This window comes from Oncorhynchus clarkii, chromosome 10 (assembly GCF_045791955.1).
Source record: "Oncorhynchus clarkii lewisi isolate Uvic-CL-2024 chromosome 10, UVic_Ocla_1.0, whole genome shotgun sequence".
NCBI classification, from domain to species: Eukaryota; Metazoa; Chordata; class Actinopteri; order Salmoniformes; family Salmonidae; genus Oncorhynchus; species Oncorhynchus clarkii.
Genome location: NC_092156.1, coordinates 115,423 through 136,409, shown reverse-complemented (window position 1 = coordinate 136,409; position 20,987 = coordinate 115,423). Strand labels below are relative to the sequence as shown.

Genomic DNA, 20,987 nt, shown 5'->3' with positions numbered 1-20,987 from the left:
AAAACGCACTCATAAGCAACATGCAAATAGAGGCTTTATTTTTGCTGCCGTTCTATAAGAATTCCCCCTTGTTCGGACACCCAATTTCCTCCAAAAGAGAATGAGGTGGCCAAAGTAAGGGTTGTACAGAGCATTTCATATGCAGCAGCTGTGAAAAGGGTTGAGGATTTGAATGGTGCACCAGAGGAGTCGAGTCCGCGGTAGTTGATAGGCCTACACTGCAGGATGCAGGGGTTGCCTTTCACCAGCAGGATCCTGACATTTTAAAGGTTAAGAAGGTGGACGTTGTGGCATTTATAGCTGTGGTAATTAATGACACTGCCAAGGTGGACAGAAGGTCCAGGAAGATAGAAATCCTAGTGATTACTGCTGAGCGGTTCCGTGCGCTGAAAGATTTCACAGCAAAGGAGTTACATGGAATATTGGCAAAAGCAGTCCCATCCTCTCAGCTCCTAGAGCCTGTGGGAGTTTTGTTTGTTTTGGCAATGTAAAATTGTATTAGGGCGGATGAAGTTAGTATCACTTACGTATGGATAAAAAAACAGGGTTTCAAACCGTCCAGTTGATTGCGACAATAGACCGTTTTGTGTGCAGTCCACCATAAACTCCAAAGAAGAAGCAGCCAACTTGGGCGCATCGCCCTCCTGCGGCAATGTTTGCAAACACAGAAAGGAGTCTTGTCAGTCCGCGCAGGTTCCAAAGACACGCGAGATCTCGGCGCCATTTTGAGAAGTCAGCGAGAGTTGCGGGAATATTTCTAAATTAGCTTGCTAACTCTGTGTGCGCCGTTCACGATTGATTTAGATAATAGATAGCTTGATATTTATACAGCCATTTGTTATATACAGTTACACGGCTTTTTTTCAGTTAGCTAGCTAGGTAAGTAGTGATCTTCGGATGTCGGGGGATAATATGTCGGGCGGCGGGAGCGTGGTTCGTGGCCCAGCGGGAAACAACGACTGTCGGATCTACGTGGGTAACCTGCCGCCTGATATTCGCACTAAAGACGTGGAGGACGTGTTCTACAAGTACGGAGCGATCCGGGATATCGACTTGAAGAACCGGAGAGGAGGACCGCCGTTCGCTTTCGTGGAATTCGAGGACCCCAGGTAGCTAGTTAACGATGCTAGCGTTAGCCGCTTTTACAACTCTAACAGCTCGGCGGCAGGTTGCCTAGCCGTTAACAGTGTTGGGCCAGTAATCGGGAAGGTTAGTTCATTGTGGAAGGTTAGTTCATTATGTGGGTCGCTAAATGACTTAATATGTAAAAGTAAACGGCCCTAGTTAGCTTCCTCCCATAACAAGGGGTTCTGTATCAGCCCATGCATTAAACATATTGTCTGTTGGGACACTGGGCTGACAGAAAATGATCACACTACTATATCCGATTAAACTCAATGATGGTAAATCGTTGAGTTTAGTCTGCTGGTATCGGCCAAATGTCCTAGTAGAATCCCATGTTACGGGACGAAACTAGAACAGCCCCAGAAAGATTTTGGTGCTTTAGCAATATAGCTACCTCGTGTTGTGTTAGAGACTGAGGTTAACTGGCAATGCGCGGGGAACCATCCGATTAATGTTCAATAGCAGAGGGGCCGTGGACCTTTGGGAGGCGGTGAAACAAGTTCAACTTTGACCCTTTATTCAAATCGCCAGCAGATAACGCTGGGCGATGACCAATCACATTGAGTGGTTCCCTTGACGAATTTGGCAGCATGGGACCCAGTAGTGTAGCTTTATCATTACAATCACCACCCATATTTCCCATAAAATTTAAATAATTTGGTTGGTAAGGCTGTGCAGCACGTGGTCAGAAATTAACTCGTGTAAATCCATCAGCACCACGGAAAGCACAAAGCGGTAAAAAACCACCCTATTTTATCTGCAAATAATAGGCAATAGCCTATATTATAAAACATAAATATAAAGATCAATCTCTTGACAGAAACCCAGCTAATGACCCAGTACATGTTCCCTGATGTTATGCATGGAGGCAAAACTGACATACCGGTATTTCAAACGAAGTACCTCCTGCAGAGGGCCTGTAGCAAAACCACCAGCAAATCAATGAAGTGGAGCATTCAAACAGATTGCTTAGATGGCAGCATGCCTTTAAACAGTATATGATGTGTATGTGCTTAGTATTATTCTTAAAGCCTAGTTAAATGTATTGGCTATGATGACAATGAAATGGCTCAGCAGCTCTGCACCAGAACATGGTTTCCAAAGACAGATCCAGCATAGTCGTAGATTGACAAGAAATGTAAATTCATCTCAATAAAGCTTGATTCATATAGGCTGTCTGGGTAGCATGTCCTGTAAAAATAAAAGCTTAATCACTCATTTGATTGGTATTCAACGGGCCTTCCGCTCTCCATGGTCCTGATGTTTTCAATGGACAGAATGGCCAAACCACTCAGTCTCTCCTGTCCCATGCTGCTCCTCAGGTATGATTTAATTATCTTCAGTTTGGGAAAGGAGTGCTCGGCACTGGCTCCCATTTACAGGCAGTCGTAAAAAGGAGCATCGCTGTAACCACTTCCCCAAATGTAGCCGTGACTGAATTGTAATCCACAATGAGCATCTTGGCCAGGTCTTTCACTGTAGTGTGCTTTGCTATTTCCTTCTTAAAACAGGCCCTGAAAGAGAGTAATTGGCCAGGTCTTTCACTGTAGTGTGCTTTGCTATTTCCTTCTTAAAACAGGCCCTGAAATAGAGTAATTTGCCAGGGAAGCTTGCTGATATACAGTGCCTTGCAAAATTATTTAATTTTTTTTTCTTCATTTAACCAGGTAGGCCAGTTGAGAACGAGTTCTCATTTACAACTGCGACCTGGCTAAGATAAAGCAAAGCAGTGCGACAAGAACACAGAGTTGCACATAAAAAAATGTACAGTCAATAACACAATAGAAAATACAAATATAAAAAAAATCTGTGTTCAGTGTGTGCAAATGTAGAAGAGTAGGGAGGTAAGGCAATAAATAGGCCATAGAGGCAAAATAATTACAATTTATCATTAATACTGGAGTGACAGATGTGCAGATGATGATGTGCAAGTAGGGATACTGAGGTGCAAGAGGGTAAGTAATAATATGGGGATGAAGTAGTTGGGTGTGCTATTTACAGATTGTCTGTGTACAGGTACAGTGATCAGTAAGCTGCTCAGACAGCTGATGCTTAAGGTTAGAGAGGGAGATATAAGACTCCAGCTTCAGAGATTTTTGCGATTCGTTCCAGTCATTGGTATTCACCCCCCTTGTCGTTTTTCCTATTTTGTTGCATTACAATCTTTAATTTAAATTGGTTTTTATTTGGATTTCATGTAATGGACATACACAAAATAGTCCAAATTGGTCAAGGGAAATGAAAAAAATTACTTGTTTAAAAAAATAATAACTGGAAAAGTGGTGTGTGCATATGTATTCACCCCCTTTTCTATGAAGCCCCCTAAATAAGATCTTGTGTAACCAATTACCCTCAGAAGTCACATAATTAATTTGATTGCACACAGGTGGACTTTATTTAAGTGTCACATGATCTCAGTATATATACACCTGTTCTGAAAGGCCCCAGAGTCTGCAACACCACGAAGCAAGCGGCGGCACTATGAAGACAAAGGAGCTCTCCAAACACGTCAGGGGCAAAGTTGTGGAGAAGTATAGATCAGGGTTGGGTTATAAAAACATATCAGGAACGTTGAACATCTCACGAGCATCATGAATCCATCGTTAAAAAATGGAAAGAATATGGCACCACAACAAACCTGTCAAGAGAGGGCCGCCCACCAAAACTCACGGACCAGGCAAGGAGGGCATTAATCAGAGAGGCAACAAAGAGACCAAAGATAACCCGGAAGGAGCTGCAAAGCTCCACAGTTTAGATTGGAGTATGTCCATAGGACCACTTTAAGCCGTACACTCCACAGTGCTGGGCTTTACAGAAGAGTGTCAAGAAAAAAATAAGCAAACACGTTTGGTGTTTGCCAAATGGCATATGGGAGACTCCCCAAAGATGTGGAAGAAGGTACTCTGGTCAGATGAGACTAAAATTGAGCTTTTTGGCCATCAAGGAAAATGCTATGTCTGACGCAAACCCAACACCTCTCATCACACGAGAACACCATCCCCACAGTGAAGCGTGGTGGCAGCAGCATGGTGTGGGGATATTTTTCACCAGCAGGGACTGGGAAACTGGTCAGAATTGAAGGAATGATGGATGGCGCTAAATACAGGTAAATTCTTGAAGGAAACCTGTTTCAGTCTTTCAGAGATTTGAGACTGGGGTGGAGGTTCACCATCCAGCAGGACAAGGACCCTAAGGGTACTGCTAAATTAACACTTGAGTGGTTTAAGGGAAACATTTATGTCTTGGAATGGCCTAGTCGTGTCTCAATCCAATTGAGAATCTGTGGTATGACTTAAAGATTGCTGTACACAAGTGGAACCCATCCAACTTGAAGGAGCTGGAGCAGTTTTGCCTTGAAGAATGGGCAAAAATTCCAGTGGTAAGATGTGCCAAGCTTATAGAGACATACCCCAAGAGACTTGCAGCTGTAATTTCTGCAAAAGGTGGATCTACCAAGTATTGACTTTAAGGGGGTGAAAAGTTATGCACGCTCAAGTTCTGTTTTTTTGTCTTATTTCTTGTTTGTTTCACAATTAAAAAAAATATTTAGCGTCTTCAAAGTGCTAGGCATGTTGTGTAAATCAAATGATACAAACCCCCCAAAAATCTTTTTTAATTCCAGGTTGTAAGGCAACAATATAGGAAAAATGCCAAGGGGGGTGAATACTTTCGTAAACCACTGTATCTTTGTTGTAATGTTCAGCCAGCCGGCTGGCGGTCTCGTAGAGCGCATCATCATCTGCGTTGGCCAGGGTAGTGGGATGGATGGAGTCAAACAGACTCAATGTTGCCTGCAGACTTTTAAATCTGTTTGACAGCTGGTGGATAAGGATGTCAAGGTTTGCATTAAAGACGTTGACTATTAAACAGTCGCCCGTCCTTCCATATCTCATCAAAATGATGCCTCGCCTTCTCAGAGTCTCTTCAAATGCTTTCTGAGCTCCCCATTTGTCGTCAAGGATCTTTGCCAGGTTAAGATTGTGCGCTGCGCAATGCACATAAACAGCAAGCGGCTCTTTTTTCAGACATTCTGGCCTGCACACCCGACTAGACCCTGCTCATGTTAGCCGCTCCATCATACCCCTGCCCAGGTCATTTAGAAATATCCAGCCCGTTATCCTCTATGCTGCCCAGGACATTTAGAAATATCCAGCTATCCTCTATGCTGCCCAGGACATTTAGAAATATCCAGCCTGCTATCCTCTATGCTGCCCAGGACATTTAGAAATATCCAGCCTGCTATCCTCTATGCTGCCCAGGACATTTAGAAATATCCAGCTATCCTCTATGCTGCCCAGGATTTTATGTTGAAGCTCAGCTGTTGATGTGTCAGCAGTCTCCAGAAATCCCCGAAACGACTCTGTGATGGTCAGATCTGTGGCGACATTATTTGCATCCCTTATCACTCTCACATAGCGATAAACTCGGCTGAACTGGTCTACTTTGGATACGTCTGGTGTCCATAATAATAGAACAAAATGGGGCTTCCTGCATCTCCCTGAATGTCACACTTCACTCGCTCGGCTAAGATATAAATCAGCTCATTTTGGATTTGAGGACTAACGGATCCTGCGGGTCATTCTAAAAGTTATTTCAGAACTGGCGCCAATCTCTCACCCCATTCACCCACTCATCAGAGAAGAAAGGATCACTCCGATCTCCAAACAGCCAGTAAGGATCACAATACGCGCAATCAAGCTTGTCTGAATAACAGCCATGTACGTGGTAATTAGATTCCAGCCTTTCGTCATGGGAATGGGCCAGTAGGCTTACACGAGCCTAATGCAATGACGTGCCGTTTAACTTCTGCATCCACATTTGTTGCATAATGCCCCCTGTCAGTTGGATAGGTAAAAAGGCCGTCGGTCCCACTTCCACCTGTTTCTTCAGCCGTCACGATTCTATCCTCTCCCTGCTCCTCTTCCTCCCCACCCGGCCCGGGGATGTCTGGCCTGACTTGTGCTCAGGGTCGTATCCGCCAATACCTGACAACCTGTATCCTCCTCTGTCAAAGTTGCTTCTTCTGGCACGATGGAACAGCTTGGCCTTGGCTCAATTGACCCGCTAAAAGCTGCTGCTGGCGATGATAAACCTACATCCTCTTCTGGTCCTGCTACATTGCTTGTGCTGATAAACCTACAGTGCCTTGCGAAAGTATTCGGCCCCCTTGAACTTTACGACCTTTTGCCACATTTCAGGCTTCAAACATAAAGATATAAAACTGTATTTTTTTGTGAAGAATCAACAACAAGTGGGACACAATCATGAAGTGGAACGACATTTATTGGATATTTCAAACTTTTTTAACAGTTCAAAAACTGAAAAATTGGGCGTGCAAAATTATTCAGCCCCTTTACTTTCAGTGCAGCAAACTCTCTCCAGAAGTTCAGTGAGGATCTCTGAATGATCCAATGTTGACCTAAATGACTAATGATGATAAATACAATCCACCTGTGTGTAATCACGTCTCCGTATAAATGCACCTGCACTGTGATAGTCTCAGAGGTCCGTTAAAAGCGCAGAGAGCATCATGAAGAACAAGGAACACCAGGCAGGTCCGAGATACTGTTGTGAAGAAGTTTAAAGCCGGATTTGGATACAAAAAGATTTCCCAAGCTTTAAACATCCCAAGGAGCACTGTGCAAGCGATAATATTGAAATGGAAGGAGTATCAGACCACTGCAAATCTACCAAGACCTGGCCGTCCCTCTAAACTTTCAGCTCATACAAGGAGAAGACTGATCAGAGATGCAGCCAAGAGGCCCATGATCACTCTGGATGAACTGCAGAGATCTACAGCTGAGGTGGGAGACTCTGTCCATAGGACAACAATCAGTCGTATATTGCACAAATCTGGCCTTTATGGAAGAGTGGCAAGAAGAAAGCCATTTCTTAAAGATATCCATAAAAAGTGTCGTTTAAAGTTTGCCACAAGCCACCTGGGAGACACACCAAACATGTGGAAGAAGGTGCTCTGGTCAGATGAAACCAAAATTGAACTTTTTGGCAACAATGCAAAATGTTATGTTTGGCGTAAAAGCAACACAGCTGAACACACCATCCCCACTGTCAAACATGGTGGTGGCAGCATCATGGTTTGGGCCTGCTTTTCTTCAGCAGGGACAGGGAAGATGGTTAAAATTGATGGGAAGATGGATGGAGCCAAATACAGGACCATTCTGGAAGAAAACCTGATGGAGTCTGCAAAAGACCTGAGACTGGGACGGAGATTTGTCTTCCAACAAGACAATGATCCAAAACATAAAGCAAAATCTACAATGGAATGGTTCAAAAATAAACATATCCAGGTGTTAGAATGGCCAAGTCAAAGTCCAGACCTGAATCCAATCGAGAATCTGTGGAAAGAACTGAAAACTGCTGTTCACAAATGCTCTCCATCCAACCTCACTGAGCTCAAGCTGTTTTGCAAGGAGGAATGGAAAAAAATTCAGTCTCTCGATGTGCAAAACTGATAGAGACATACCCCAAGCGACTTACAGCTGTAATCGCAGCAAAAGGTGGCGCTACAAAGTATTAACTTAAGGGGGCTGAATAATGTTGCACGCCCAATTTTTCAGTTTTTGATTTGTTAAAAAAGTTTGAAATATCCGATAAATGTCGTTCCACTTCATGATTGTGTCCCACTTGTTGTTGATTCTTCACAAAAAAATACAGTTTTATATCTTTATGTTTGAAGCCTGAAATGTGGCAAAAGGTCGCAAAGTTCAAGGGGGCCGAATACTTTTGCAAGGCACTGTACCTCCTCTTCTGGTCCGCTACATTGCTTATTCACTAATATTGATACCACTTTTGCTTTCTCATTTTTGGCCTTCCTCTTTTGGGTGCCACTTTTATGTTGATACATTGCAGATTTTTACATCAGTAATTTTCTATTCTTGACTTTCTCTATTTTTTTTTCCCGGCCGTTGTCTCTTGATAGCTAGCTCAACTGTTGCTTAAAACGATGACAGAAACAATAACACTTTGGAGAGTATTTGCACAATGAATTCCAGAATGCATTTCATTATCTTAACATGGTATTGAAACTATTGAATATTATGATTTATTTAGCAAATTAATTTGATTTATTGTCATCAATACACTAAAATATCATGCTGACTTATGTAGTGACAGAAAAAACATTTTGTTGGTGAAACCATCAGTGGGATCATTTATCATATAGCCTAGGTTAAATAAATACTTTCTGGTCAAATCGTAGACGTGATTGACCCGCGTCAACAATTAATACTTGGGCATGGTGGGGCGGTATTCAAATTACATAGGGGACCCGCGGCTCCACAGATCCGGGCCCATGTACGTCGCTATTTTAAAAAGCTAGCTGATTAGCTAACATTAGCCAGCTAGCTTGGTAGCTTTAACGCTGGGCGATAACCAACCACAGTGGTTGGCGTAGGAGTCCTGCTAGAATGTATTCCGTTCTGTTAAAAATATAAAGTTTAGTTTCATCAATCAACATTACGTTATTTCAATGTGTGTCCATCGCTAGCTTTAACAAGAGCAATGGATGAGAAATGGATTATTGCTGTGATGGGGTTCCCAGAACTCTGGTGGCACCCTTTTTATCTGTAGAGACAAATGGAATGCAGTGTGGAGGAATGTGGCAGAAGTCATTGGTGTCCCTGGTGGGTTTCATAAAATATCATAATGTTTATGTCAATATTAAATATAATGTCAATATTAGCTAGCTGTCTAGCTAGATGGCTGGCAAGCTAACTAGCTATAAACTTCAGCTAGCATAGCCGATTTTATTTACTTTAAGACACTCTGAATGGCGTCAATGAAGCCTATGGATTGAGTAGAATATAATGTAACTTTATGGTGCCAAGGATGCAAGTCGTATATAACTAACTACATGTAGTTGTTACCAAGCATGAGTTCCCCACATTGTAGTCTATATAATATATTCACTGATCATGTAGTCTATCTCTGTGTTACATGCCATTGAGTTTCAGATATCACCTTTACATTTCATTCTTCTGTGAGAACATATGATCAATCTATTACCATAATAAGATTAATTTAGATCATATAATACACCTGGTAAAATATACAGTAAATACAATTTGATAATGTTATAGCGACATTTAATGAATTGTGTTTTTCACCAGTTTTCATTAGAGGAATTTTGCAGGAGAAAGTGGAAGAACCTCAGGGACACTTGTCAAGGAAAGAAACGAGGAGAAGGAGTTGAGGAGTGGGGCAGGAGCAGTGCAACACCGGTCATGGCGCTTCATGGCTGTCATGAGTTTACTCAACCCCTTTCTTGAGTCCCGCCACACCACTTCCATCATGGCTGAAGGGGTAAGGGGAGCAACTGACAGCCATGGAGCTCCAGGAGAAGGACAGGGAGAGAAGTAGCAGCGGCAGGAAGAGGAGCAGCGGCAGGAAGAGGAGGAGCAGCGGCAGGAAGAGGAGGAGCAGCGGCAGGAGGAGGAGGAGCAGCGGCAGGAGGAGGAGCAGCAGCGGCAGGAGGAGGAGCAGCAGCGGCAGCAGGAGGAGGAGGAGCAGCAGGAGGAGGAGGAGAAGCAGGAAGAGGAGGAGAAGCGGCGGCAGGAAGAGGAGGAGAAGCGGCGGCAGGAAGAGGGGCAGCAGGAAGAGGAGGAGGAGGGGCAGCAGCGGCAGCAAGAGGAGGAGCGGCAGCAAGAGGAGGAGGAGCAGCAGCAGCGCCAGGAAGAGGAGGAGGAGCGGCGCGAGGAGGAGGAGGAGCGCCAGGAAGAGGAGGAGAAGTAGCAGCAGTAGGACCGGCAGGAAGAGAAGTACCAACTGCAGGAGGAAAAGGAGGAGGAGGAGGAGCGTCAGGAAGAGGAGGAGAAGTAGCAGCAGTAGGAACGTCAGGAAGAGAAGTAGCAGCTGCAGGAGGAGGATTGGCAAAGAGAAAATGCGGGAGAGACGGAGGAGAAGCCTCAGCATCAGAGACGATAGTGATGGAAGTGGTCAACCACAAGCAACTCAGTGCTCCCTCCCAGTGCTGAGCCACAAGCCTCTGTAGAGAAACCAATGACTCTTTTTGAGAAGAGCTTGTAGTAGCAAGGAAGGCATCAGATGGTCCACCGTCACCACCACCCACCCAGGCCCATCTGGATGAGGACAAGCTTTTAAAAAAAACGTTTAAAAAACTTACTCCCATCCATGAAAAGCGTGACCATTGTCAAAAAAGCGGCCGTCAGGTTCCACACCCATAGAATGTTTGCTGAGGGTAATGGTTACAGAATCAATGTTAGTTTAAAGAGCCTTTCGTTGTACATAGTGTTGTCTATGGCACAAGTTGTTGCCAGGGAACAGCACCCTCCTTGGAGAAGTAGGAGGTGAAGGTGTCCCGAAAACGGATGGTCTCCCGGGCAGCTTTGTTGGCCTCATCCTGGCAACATCCTGCAGAGCAGCAGACTTTTTCTCTGAAATATAAAATATATTTTGATTTGTTTAACAGGTGTGGAGTTGGTGTGTCCTTGCTTTTGACTGGTACTGTGTGTGCATGAAATGTACAGTATGGAAAACATGTCTAAGTCAGTGGAATAAACCTAGTAAGTATGGAACCTAGTAATGAATGGATTGGCAAGATTTTGGTACTGTCAACCTTCGAAGGTTAGTAGGAAAGTTAATATTTAAACCACTCAAAAACAGCGCATTCGGAAAGTTTTCAGACCACTTCTTTTTTTTCTTTTTTCCAAACTTTTATTTAACCAGGTAGGCTAGTTGAGAACAAGTTCTCATTTGTAACTGCCACCTGGCCAAGATAAAGCATAGCAGTTCGACACAAACAACAACACAGAGTTACACATGGAATAAACAAAACATACAGTCAATAATACAATAGAAAAAAAGAGTGCAAATTAGGTCAAATAAGGGAGTTAAGGCAATAAATAGGCCATGGTGGCGAAGTAATTACAATATGGCAATTAAACACTGGAATGGTAGATGTGCAGAAGATGGATGTGCAAGTAGAGATACTGTGGTGCAAAAATAAATAAATACAGTATGGGGGTGAGGTAGATAGATAGGCTATGAACAGGTGCAGTGATCTGAGCTGCTCTGATAGCTGGTTTTTAAAGTTAGTGAGGGAGATGGGAATCTCCAGCTTCAGTGATTTTTGCAGTTCGTTCCAGTCAGTGGCAGCAGAGAACTGGAAGGAAAGGCAACCAAAGGAGGAATTGGCTTTGGGGGTGACCAGTGAGATATACCTGCTGGAGCGCGTGCTACGAGTGGGTACTGCTATGGTGACCAGCGAGCTGAGATAGGGCGGAGCTTTACCTAGCAGAGACTTGTAGATAACCTGTAGCCAGTGGGTTTGGCGACGAGTATGAAGCGAGGGCCAGCCAATGAGAGCGTATAGGTCGCAGTGGTGAGTAGTGTTTGGGGCTTTAGTGGCAAAACGATTGGCACTGTGATAGACTTCATCCAGTTTGCTGAGTAGAGTGTTGGAGGCTATTTCAGAGTAGTGATGCTGGATGGGCGAGCAGGTGCAGGCAATGATCGATTGAATAGCATGCATTTAGTTTTATTTGCGTTTAAGAGCAGTTGGAGGCCATGGAAGTATGACATTGTATGACATTGAAGCTCGTCTGGAGGTTAGTTAACACAGTGTCCAAGGAGGGGCCAGAAGTATACAGAATGGTGTCGCCTGCGTAGATGTGGATCAGAGAATCACCAGCAGCAAGAGCGACATCATTGATATATACAGAGAAGAGAGTCGGCCCGAGAATTGAACCCTGTGGCACCCCCATAGAGACTGCCAGAGGTCCGGACAACAGGCCCTCAGATTTGACACACAGCTCTATCAGAGAAGTAGTTGGTGAACCAGGCGAGGCAATCAATAAGAATGTGGTGATTTGACAGTCGAAAGCCTTGGCCAGGTCGATGAATACAGCGACACAGTATTCGGTTATGATATTGTTAAGGACCTTGAGCGTCGCTGAGGTGCACCCATGACCAGCTCGAAAACCAGATTGCATAGCGGAGAAGGTACGATGTGATTCAAAATGGTCAGTAATCTGTTTGTTAACTTGGCTTTCGAAGACCTTAGAGATGCAGGGTAGAATAGATATAGGTCTGTAGCAGTTTGGGTCTAGTGTCTCCCCATTCGAAGAGGGGGATGACCGCGGCAGCTTTCCAATCTTTGGGAATCTCAGACGATACGAAAGAGAGGTTGAACAGGCTAGTAATAGGGCTTGCAACAATTTCGGCAGATAATTTTAGAAAGAGAGGGTCCAGACTGTCTAGACTGGCTGATTTGTAGGGGTCCAGATTTCTCCTTTACCACATTTTGTTGCGTTACAGCCTTATTCTAAAATTGATCAAATAAAACATTTTCATCAATCTACACACACTACCCCATAATGACAAAGTGAAAAACAGGTTATTAGATTTTTGCAAATTTAAACTGTCAACTCTGGGCCCTTTTATAGACGGGTGTGTGCTTTTCCAAATCATGTCCAATCAATTGAATTTACCATAGGTGGACTCCAAGTTGCAGAAACATCTCAAGGATAACCAATGGAAACAGGATGCACCTGAGCTCAATTTCAAGTCTCATAGAAAAGGGTCTGAATACTTATCTAAATAAGGTGTTTCTGTTTTGCAGGTTTTATTAGTTTGCAAACATTTCTAAAAACCTGTTTATGGGGTATGTTGATGTCATTATGGGGTGTGGTGATGTCATTATGGGGTGTATGGTGTGTAGTATGATGAGGAAAATGTATTTGATCAATTTTAGAATACGGCTGTAACGTAACTGTGGAAAAGGGTAAGGGGTCTGAATACTTTCCGAATGCTCTGTACATGCTTTTATTTGGGTTTCCATGCAAATGATTTGATTTGATGTTTCTTTAAACCTGCAGCTAGTTACTTGAAATGAGACACATAATCATACCAAAACATGTTTCAACAGTTGAAATCACTGGCAGAGATTGAAGGTGCCAACAAATTGTATAGTCATCATAAGAATGTTTTACTGTCATGTACAAAAAATCTGCTCCTCCCTCGACGGGGCTCGATCAACTTCATGTTTTTGGGCATTGGCCCACCACCTACTGGTCCGGTCCACAGAGAGACGGGTGGTAAACTGGTCACCTACTGGTCCGGTCCACAGAGAGACGGGTGGTAAACTGGTCACCTACTGGTCCGGTCCACAGAGAGACTGGTGGTAACTGGTCCACAGAGTAAAGCAGAAGAACACTGCTGCTCAGCCAAGGCTATATTCAACACCTGTGGAATGTCCTGTTCAGAGGAGCTTACGGGGCAGGCAGAGGGAAGTAGCTAACTGGAACAATCTCAACCTAACTGTGTCTGTGTGTGTCTATCTATTTGTGTGTGTGTCCCAGGGATGCTGATGATGCGGTGCACGGTCGTGATGGTTATGACTACGATGGTTACCGTCTCCGGGTGGAGTTCCCCCGTAGTGGTCGTGGCGGGGGGAGAGGGGGGATGGGCGGTGGAAGGGGCGGGGGTGACGGTGGAGGACCCAGAGGAAGATATGGACCTCCATCACGACGCTCTGAGTACCGGGTCATCGTCTCCGGTCAGTGTGTGGCTTAGCTCTGTGTTTGTGTCTGGTTCGACTGTCTGCATGGTGGTCTCTCCCCTAGCGGTAGCTGGCAGGACCCCGCCTTTACTGTGCTGTCTTCCTCCCTCCTTTCCAGGACTCGTCCTGTCTTTACTGTGCTGTCCTCCTCCCTCCTCTCCAGGTCTCCTGTCTTTACTGTGTTGCCCCTCTACCACCTCCTCCTCCCTCTCCAGGTCTCCTCCTGTCTTTACTGTGTTGCCCCTCTACCACCATCTACTCCCTCTCCAGGTCTCCTCCTCTCTTTACTGTGTTGCCCCTCTACCACCTCCTCCTCCCTCCTCTCCAGGTCTCCTCCTGTCTTTACTGTGCTGTCCTCCTCTCCAGGTCTCCTCCTGTCTTTACTGTGCTGTCCTCCTCTCCAGGTCTCCTCCTGTCTTTACTGTGTTGCCCCTCTACCACCTCCTTCTCCCTCTCCAGGTCTCCCCTCTAGTGGTAGCTGGCAGGACCTAAAGGACCACATGCGCGAGGCAGGTGATGTATGTTACGCTGACGTGTTCCGGGACGGTACCGGCGTGGTGGAGTTCGTACGCAAGGAGGACATGACCTACGCTGTCCGCAAGCTGGACAACACCAAGTTCCGCTCCCACGAGGTAGGTCAAGGGTTAGAGGTCGGGTTGGTCTGGAATCCAAGGAATAAGACTGGGTCTGTGTCCCAGAAGGCATCCAAGTCAGGAATCATCAACAAATTACAAATCATTTGTAGTCTGTAAATTGACTGCAAGAAACACAAACCTATATTACATTTGGGTAACACTTTACTTGACACCCAGCATCATAACACTGTTATAACCATGTCATATGTCATAACGGTTAACAGCTTGTCATAACCTGTTTATAATATGATCATAACACTGTCATGACATATATTTACACCTGCCGTGACATACTGTACATGTCAGAAGTTTGGACACACCTACTCATTCCAGGGATTTCTTTTATTTGGACTATTTTCTATTATTGTAGAATAATAGTGAAGACATCAGAACTATGAAACATGAACATGAACAACTATGAACATGGAATCATGTAGTAACCAAAAAAAGTGTTAAAACTAAATATATTTGATGTATTTGAGATTCTTCAAATAGCCGCCCTTTGCCTTGATGACAGCTTTGCACACTTGGCATTCTCTAAGTAGGCAAATATTTAGTAGGAAACTTTGCCGTTGTTCAAATCAAATCAGATTTATTTATATAGCCCTTCGTACATCAGCTGATATCTCAAAGTGCTGTACAGAAACCCAGCCTAAAACCCCAAACAGCAAGCAATGCAGGTGTAGAAGCACGGTGGCTAGGAAAAACTCCCTAGAAAGGCCAAAACCTAGGAAGAAACCTAGAGAGGAACCAGGCTATGTGGGGTGGCCAGTCCTCTTCTGGCTGTGCCGGGTGGAGATTATAACAGAACATGGCCAAGATGTTCAAATGTTCATAAATGACCAGCATGGTCGAATAATAATAAGGCAGAACAGTTGAAACTGGAGCAGCAGCACGGCCAGGTGGACTGGGGACAGCAAGGAGTCATCATGTCAGGTATTCCTGAGGCATGGTCCTAGGGCTCAGGTCCTCCGAGAAAGAAAGAGAGAATTAGAGAGAGCACACTTAAATTCACACAGGACACCGAATAGGACAGGAGAAGTACTCCAGATATAACAAACTGACCCTAGCCCCCCGACACATAAACTACTGCAGCATAAATACTGGAGGCTGAGACAGGAGGGGTCAGGAGACACTGTGGCCCCATCCGAGGACACCCCCGGACAGGGCCAAACAGGAAGGATATAACCCCACCCACTTTGCCAAAGCACAGCCCCCACACCACTAGAGGGATATCTTCAACCACCAACTTACCATCCTGAGACAAGGCTGAGTATAGCCCACAAAGATCTCTGCCACAAAACAACCTAAGGGGGGGCGCCAACCCAGACAGGATGATCACATCAGTGACTCAACCCACTCAGGTGACGCACCCCTCCCAGGGACGGTATGAGAGAGCCCCAATAAGCCAGTGACTCAGCCCCTGTAATAGGGTTAGAGGCAGAGAATCCCAGTGGAAAGAGGGGAACCGGCCAGGCAGAGACAGCAAGGGCGGTTCGTTGCTCCAGAGCCTTTCCGTTCACCTTCCCACTCCTGGGCCAGACTACACTCAATCATATGACCCACTGAAGAGATGAGTCTTCAGTAAAGACTTAAAGGTTGAGACCGAGTTTGCGTCTCTGACATGGGTAGGCAGACCATTCCATAAAAATTGAGCTCTATAGGAGAAAGCCCTGCCTCCAGCTGTTTGCTTAGAAATTCTAGGGACAATTAGGAGGCCTGCGTCTTGTGACGTGTAGGTATGTACCCCAGGACCAAATCAGAGAGATAGGTAGGAGCAAGCCCATGTAATGCTTTGTAGGTTAGCAGTAAAACCTTGAAATCAGCCCTTGCTTTGACAGGAAGCCAGTGTAGGGAGGCTAGCACTGGAGTAATATTATCACATTTTTTGGTTCTAGTCAGGATTCTAGCAGCCGTATTTAGCACTAACTGAAGTTTATTTAGTGCTTTATCCGGGTAGCCGGAAAGTAGAGCATTGCAGTAGTCTAACCTAGAAGTGACAAAAGCATGGATTAATTTTTCTGCATTTTTGGACAGAAAGTTTTTGATTTTTGCAATGTTACGTAGATGGAAAAAAGCTGTCCTTGAAATGGTCTTGATATGTTCTTCAAAAGAGAGATCAGGGTCCAGAGTAACGCCGAGGTCCTTCACAGTTTTATTTGAGACGACTGTACAACCATTAAGATTAATTCTCAGATTCAACAGAAGATCTTTGTTTCTTGGGACCTAGAACAAGCATCTCTGTTTTGTCCGAGTTTAAAAGTAGAAAGTTTGCAGCCATCCACTTCCTTATGTCTGAAACACATGCTTCTAGCGAGGGCAATTTTGGGGCTTCACCATGTTTCATTGAAATGTACAGCTGTGTGTCATCCGCATAGCAGTGAAAGTTAACATTATGTTTTCGAATGACATCCCCAAGAGGTAAAATATATAGTGAAAACAATTGTTATCATGTCGTCACATTTACTTTAGGCAGATGGCAATATTGTCAATAGCTAGCAAAGTTAGTCAAAAATAGCTAGCAATGTTAACATTAGCTATCTAAAATCCAGTGTTTTCCCCCAAAATCTGAGCTAGCTAGCTAATGTTATTCTCCATCTCAAGTCAATCTGGCCACATCAAAATTATGACAAAAGATGTTCATACTTTTTTCTAAACAAAAATATATAAACGATACAGTTTCAACAATTTTACTGAGTTACAGTTCATATCAGGAAATCAGTCAATTTAAATAAATAAATTAGGCCTTAATCTATGGATTTCACATGACTGGGCAAGAGCGTAGCCATGGGTGGGCTGGGGAGGGCGTAGGCCCACCCACTGGGGAGGCAGGCCCTGTTTATCAGTGGGTTTTTCAACCCACAAAAGGGCTTTATTACAGACCAAATACTCCTCAGTTTCATCAGCTGTCCTTGTGGCTGGTCTGACGATCCCACAGGTGAAGAAGCTGGACATGAAAGGGCTGGTGTGGTTGTGAGGCCGGTTGGACGTACTGCCAAATTCTCTAAAACGACGTTGGAGAAATGAACAAAAATTCTCTGGCAACAGCTCTGGTTGACATTCCTGTAGTCAGCATGCCAATTTGTACGCTCCACATCTGTGATGTGTTGTGTTGTGACAAAACTGCACATTTTACAGTGGCCTTTTATTGTCCCCCAGCACAAGGTGCACCTGTGTAATGATCATGCAGTTTAATCAGCTTCTTGATATGCCACACTAGCTCACTAACAGGGATGTAAACAGATTTGTGAGAAATAATCTTTTTGTGCCTATGGAACATTTCTGGGATCTTTTATTTCAGCTCATGAAACATGGGACCAACACTTTACATGTTGCGGTTGTATTTTTGTTCAGTATAATTATTTGCCTTGTTGTGAAATGTTATTGTATTTCCAAGCCACTGTATAAAATGTTCATCAGCGCTCATTGAGGATGCATTGAGTAGCTCAGTTGGGCATCAGTCCTAAAACACATTTTCAAAACTAGAACTTGTGTGTGTGTGTGTAGGGAGAGACTGCCTACGTGCGTGTGAAGGTGGATGGACCTCGCAGCCCCAGTTACGGACGCTCCCGCTCTCGTAGCCGTAGCAACGGGCGTAGCAACAGCCGCTCACGCAGCTTCTCACCGCCGCGACGCAGCCGGGCCTCTCCACGCTACTCGCCACGACACTCACGCTCCCGCTCCCGCACCTAGATACACACACCTCCAGGAACCCCAGCCCAGCAGACCCCAGCCCAGGGAGAGGGATGTGAGATCATCAGACCAGGAGACTCAAGACAGACGCCCTCCGGTGGATCTTCTAATGCGTTACATCATTCTACCGTTCTGCTGTTCCTCTTGCCTCGCCTTCCTCTTCTTGTTCTTCTTCCCCTCCCTCTGTTCTTTCATCCCCTTGTTTTTGGTCTAGTTTGCCACAGATGTTATTATATTTTTGTTTTATTCATGATCATTGTTCTCTTTTGTATCTGCCCCCCCTCCTCCATCCGTCTCTTTACAGTCCTGCACTCCCATCTCCTTGTCCCCCTCCTATCTCTTCTCTCTCTCCCGCTCCCCACTCTCTTTGTCTTGGTGTTATGGCTGCTGGGGGGGAAGGGAAGGTGTCATGCTGTATGGAGGGATGGGGTGGAAACGGGAAAGAGGGAGGTTTTTTCTTTTGTGTTGATGGAGGGATGGTTTGATTGTGTTCTGATAGGCTTTTGGGACACAGGAACAGAGTCTGAATTGGCTCGGAAACAGGAAACAGTTTATATTAGCATTAACAGGAGGATGAGGAGTCAAATAACCAGTCAATGCTATGACGACAGTCTTTCACCCAAATAGCTTTCCGACCTGTTTATTTTTATGATCCAGTTATAACTGTTAATGAATGTTTTAAAACGGCAGCCTGTACTTTACTGTAAACTCAATACACAAGTTTAGGTTTCGCCCTTCCCTCTCCTTCCTTCTCTCTCTCTCCTTTCCTTCCTTGGGTCCCCTCCTCTCTCTCCTCTCCTTCCTTGGGTCCCCTCCTCTCCTTCCTTGGGTCCCCTCCTCTCTCTCCTCTCCTTCCTTGGGTCCCCTCCTCTCTCTCCTCTCCTTCCTTGCCCCCCCCCTCTCCTTCCTTGGGTCCCTCTCTCCTCTCCTTCTGTGGGCCCCCCCCCCTCTCATCTCCTTCTGTGGGTCCCCCCCTCTCTCATCTCCTTCCTTGGGCCCCCCCCCCTCTCATCTCCTTCTGTGGGTCCCCCCCTCTCTCATCTCCTTCCTTGGGTCCTCCCCCTCTCTCTCCTTCCTTGGGTCCCCCCCTCTATCTCCTTCCTTGGGTCCCCCCCTCTCTCTCCTTCCTTGGGTCCCCCCATCTCTCTCCTCCTTCCTTGGGTCCCCCCATCTCTCTCCTCCTTCCTTGGGTCCCCCCATCTCTCTCCTCCTTCCTTGGGTCCCCCCCTTTCCTCCTTCCTTGGGTCCCCCCCCTCTCTCCTCCTTCCTTGGGTCCCCCCCTTTCTCTCCTCTCCTTCCTTGGGTCCCCCCTTTCTCTCCTCTCCTTCCTTGGGTCCCCCCCCCCTCTCTCTCCTCTCCTTCCTTGGGTCCCCTCCTCTCTCCTCTCCTTCCTTGGGTCCCCACCTCTCCCTCCTTATTTCCTCTCCTTCCACTGGTTTTCTATACACTTGCTTGTCAGAGCATAGCATGCCTCCTTTTCATCCACACTGGTGACAGTTATTTGTATCATTTATTTTTTTATTTTTTTTAATATACTAAATATTTACTATAAAATAGTGTGTCTGCAATGGCATCACTGATTGGTTGGTTGTATTTTCTCTAGTCTTGGTTCAGAGTCAGATAACTTGTTTTTAAATTCAGGCAAGTCTTTTTTCATAGCTGACAGTCTGTTTATAGTGTGGCGTTTGCTGTATCAGGCGGAGTGATTCTAACCTGTTACTCCTTCCCTCTCTGTTGGTTTTGGGATCTGTCTCAAGGAGGGCTGTGATTGGAGGAGGGCTCTCTGTCTCCCCATCCCGGAGCCAATCAGACCATCAGGATCAGAGCAGGATTCAGGATTAGGATTAATGATGGAGAGAAAGGAAACCCGGATCGGGACCCCGGCCCCAGTCCACTGGAACCTATAAACTAGACCTTACTCAATTGGCTCTAAAACACACTAAATTCAGTTTTTAGTATTTTTTTCCCATGTGGAACCTCCAGCACCCGTCTGGGATCCAGTAGTTTTTTGGGTTTAAAAGAGGAGCTCAAAGCTGGGAGCAAAACCAGGAGTCTCAGGATGGAGGCGCGCGCGTAAGGAGAGCGGTAACTAGAGGAGTCTGGGAGGAGGGATCGAGGTGGCCGGGGGGGTGGGGGTGGTATGGGAGGAGGGATCGATGTGGTGGAGGGGGTTGAGGGAGGGTCTGGGAGAAGGGATCAATGTGGGGGGGATTGAGGGAGGGTCATGTTTTTTAAGGTTTCCTCAGTAAGTTATGAGGATTATGGGATTGTTTCTCCAGTTGGTCACTTTTAATGTTTCAGCTCTTTCAATAAAGTCTGCCTTCTACAGTAGCAACAGTGTCTCTGTTTCCCTGTTTCAGCAACATACACAGGACAAACAACACTTCACATATGTACAACATATCACAGGACATCGTTCAAAGTTATAACAGACATATAGATCACTACTGTTAGTGTGGGGTTATGGTTTATAGTCTGTGTTAAGGAATCTGATGCTGGTTTGTTCTGCAGAGACAATACATCTGTACCATCCATCCAGTAGCCACGTGTTGTATTATAGACCTGTAGAATGATAGAGAAGTATCTTCAGACAGACAAACCATATCTAGAAATCTGTATCAGTCCCTCTGAATATGTATGCATCTAAGTAAGTATTTCACTGTAAGGTTTACACCTGTTGTATTCGGTGCATGTGACAAATAACATTTGATTTGTTTGCCTCCCTGCCAGCCTGTCTGTCTGTCCGTCCCCCCTGCCTGACAAGGTATGTCGGCCTGTCTGGCACCTCTGTCTGCCTGCCTGTCTTTCTACCACCTTTTTTCCAGCTGATCATAATTGTATCAGTTCGGGATAAATCACCTTCATTCCCGTCTCTCACCCGGGACACGGTGCATTCTGGGTGGAAACGAGATGCGGGCAGGAGCGCGCTAGTGAAAACGATTGCAACACGCGGGGGGAGTCGGAATAGCCAATCAGATCGTCAATGCAGTGCGGGG

The 20,987-nt window shown here is 45.4% G+C and overlaps 1 protein-coding gene across 1 annotated transcript; it reads left to right on the top strand.

Annotated features, from left to right (window-relative positions):
• Positions 1 to 721: 721 nt before the first annotated feature.
• LOC139417894 (serine/arginine-rich splicing factor 1B-like) lies at positions 722 to 20,322 on the top strand. Its single transcript, XM_071166870.1, has 4 exons — positions 722 to 1,109; positions 13,464 to 13,660; positions 14,123 to 14,295; positions 17,806 to 20,322. Exons 1-4 carry the CDS (start codon positions 898 to 900, stop codon positions 17,989 to 17,991), a joined length of 768 nt encoding a protein of 255 aa, XP_071022971.1. The 5' UTR covers positions 722 to 897; the 3' UTR covers positions 17,992 to 20,322.
• The last annotated feature ends 665 nt before the right edge of the window (positions 20,323 to 20,987 follow it).

Excerpts from the sequence above, each read along its gene's own strand:
- LOC139417894 (XM_071166870.1), top strand. The coding sequence starts at position 898 with ATGTCGGGGGATAATATGTCGGGCGGCGGGAGCGTGGTTCGTGGCCCA. Across the intron at positions 1,110-13,463 it reads GTGGAATTCGAGGACCCCAG|GGATGCTGATGATGCGGTGC; the intron begins GTAGCTAGTTAA and ends TGTGTGTCCCAG. Across the intron at positions 13,661-14,122 it reads GTACCGGGTCATCGTCTCCG|GTCTCCCCTCTAGTGGTAGC; the intron begins GTCAGTGTGTGG and ends CTCCCTCTCCAG.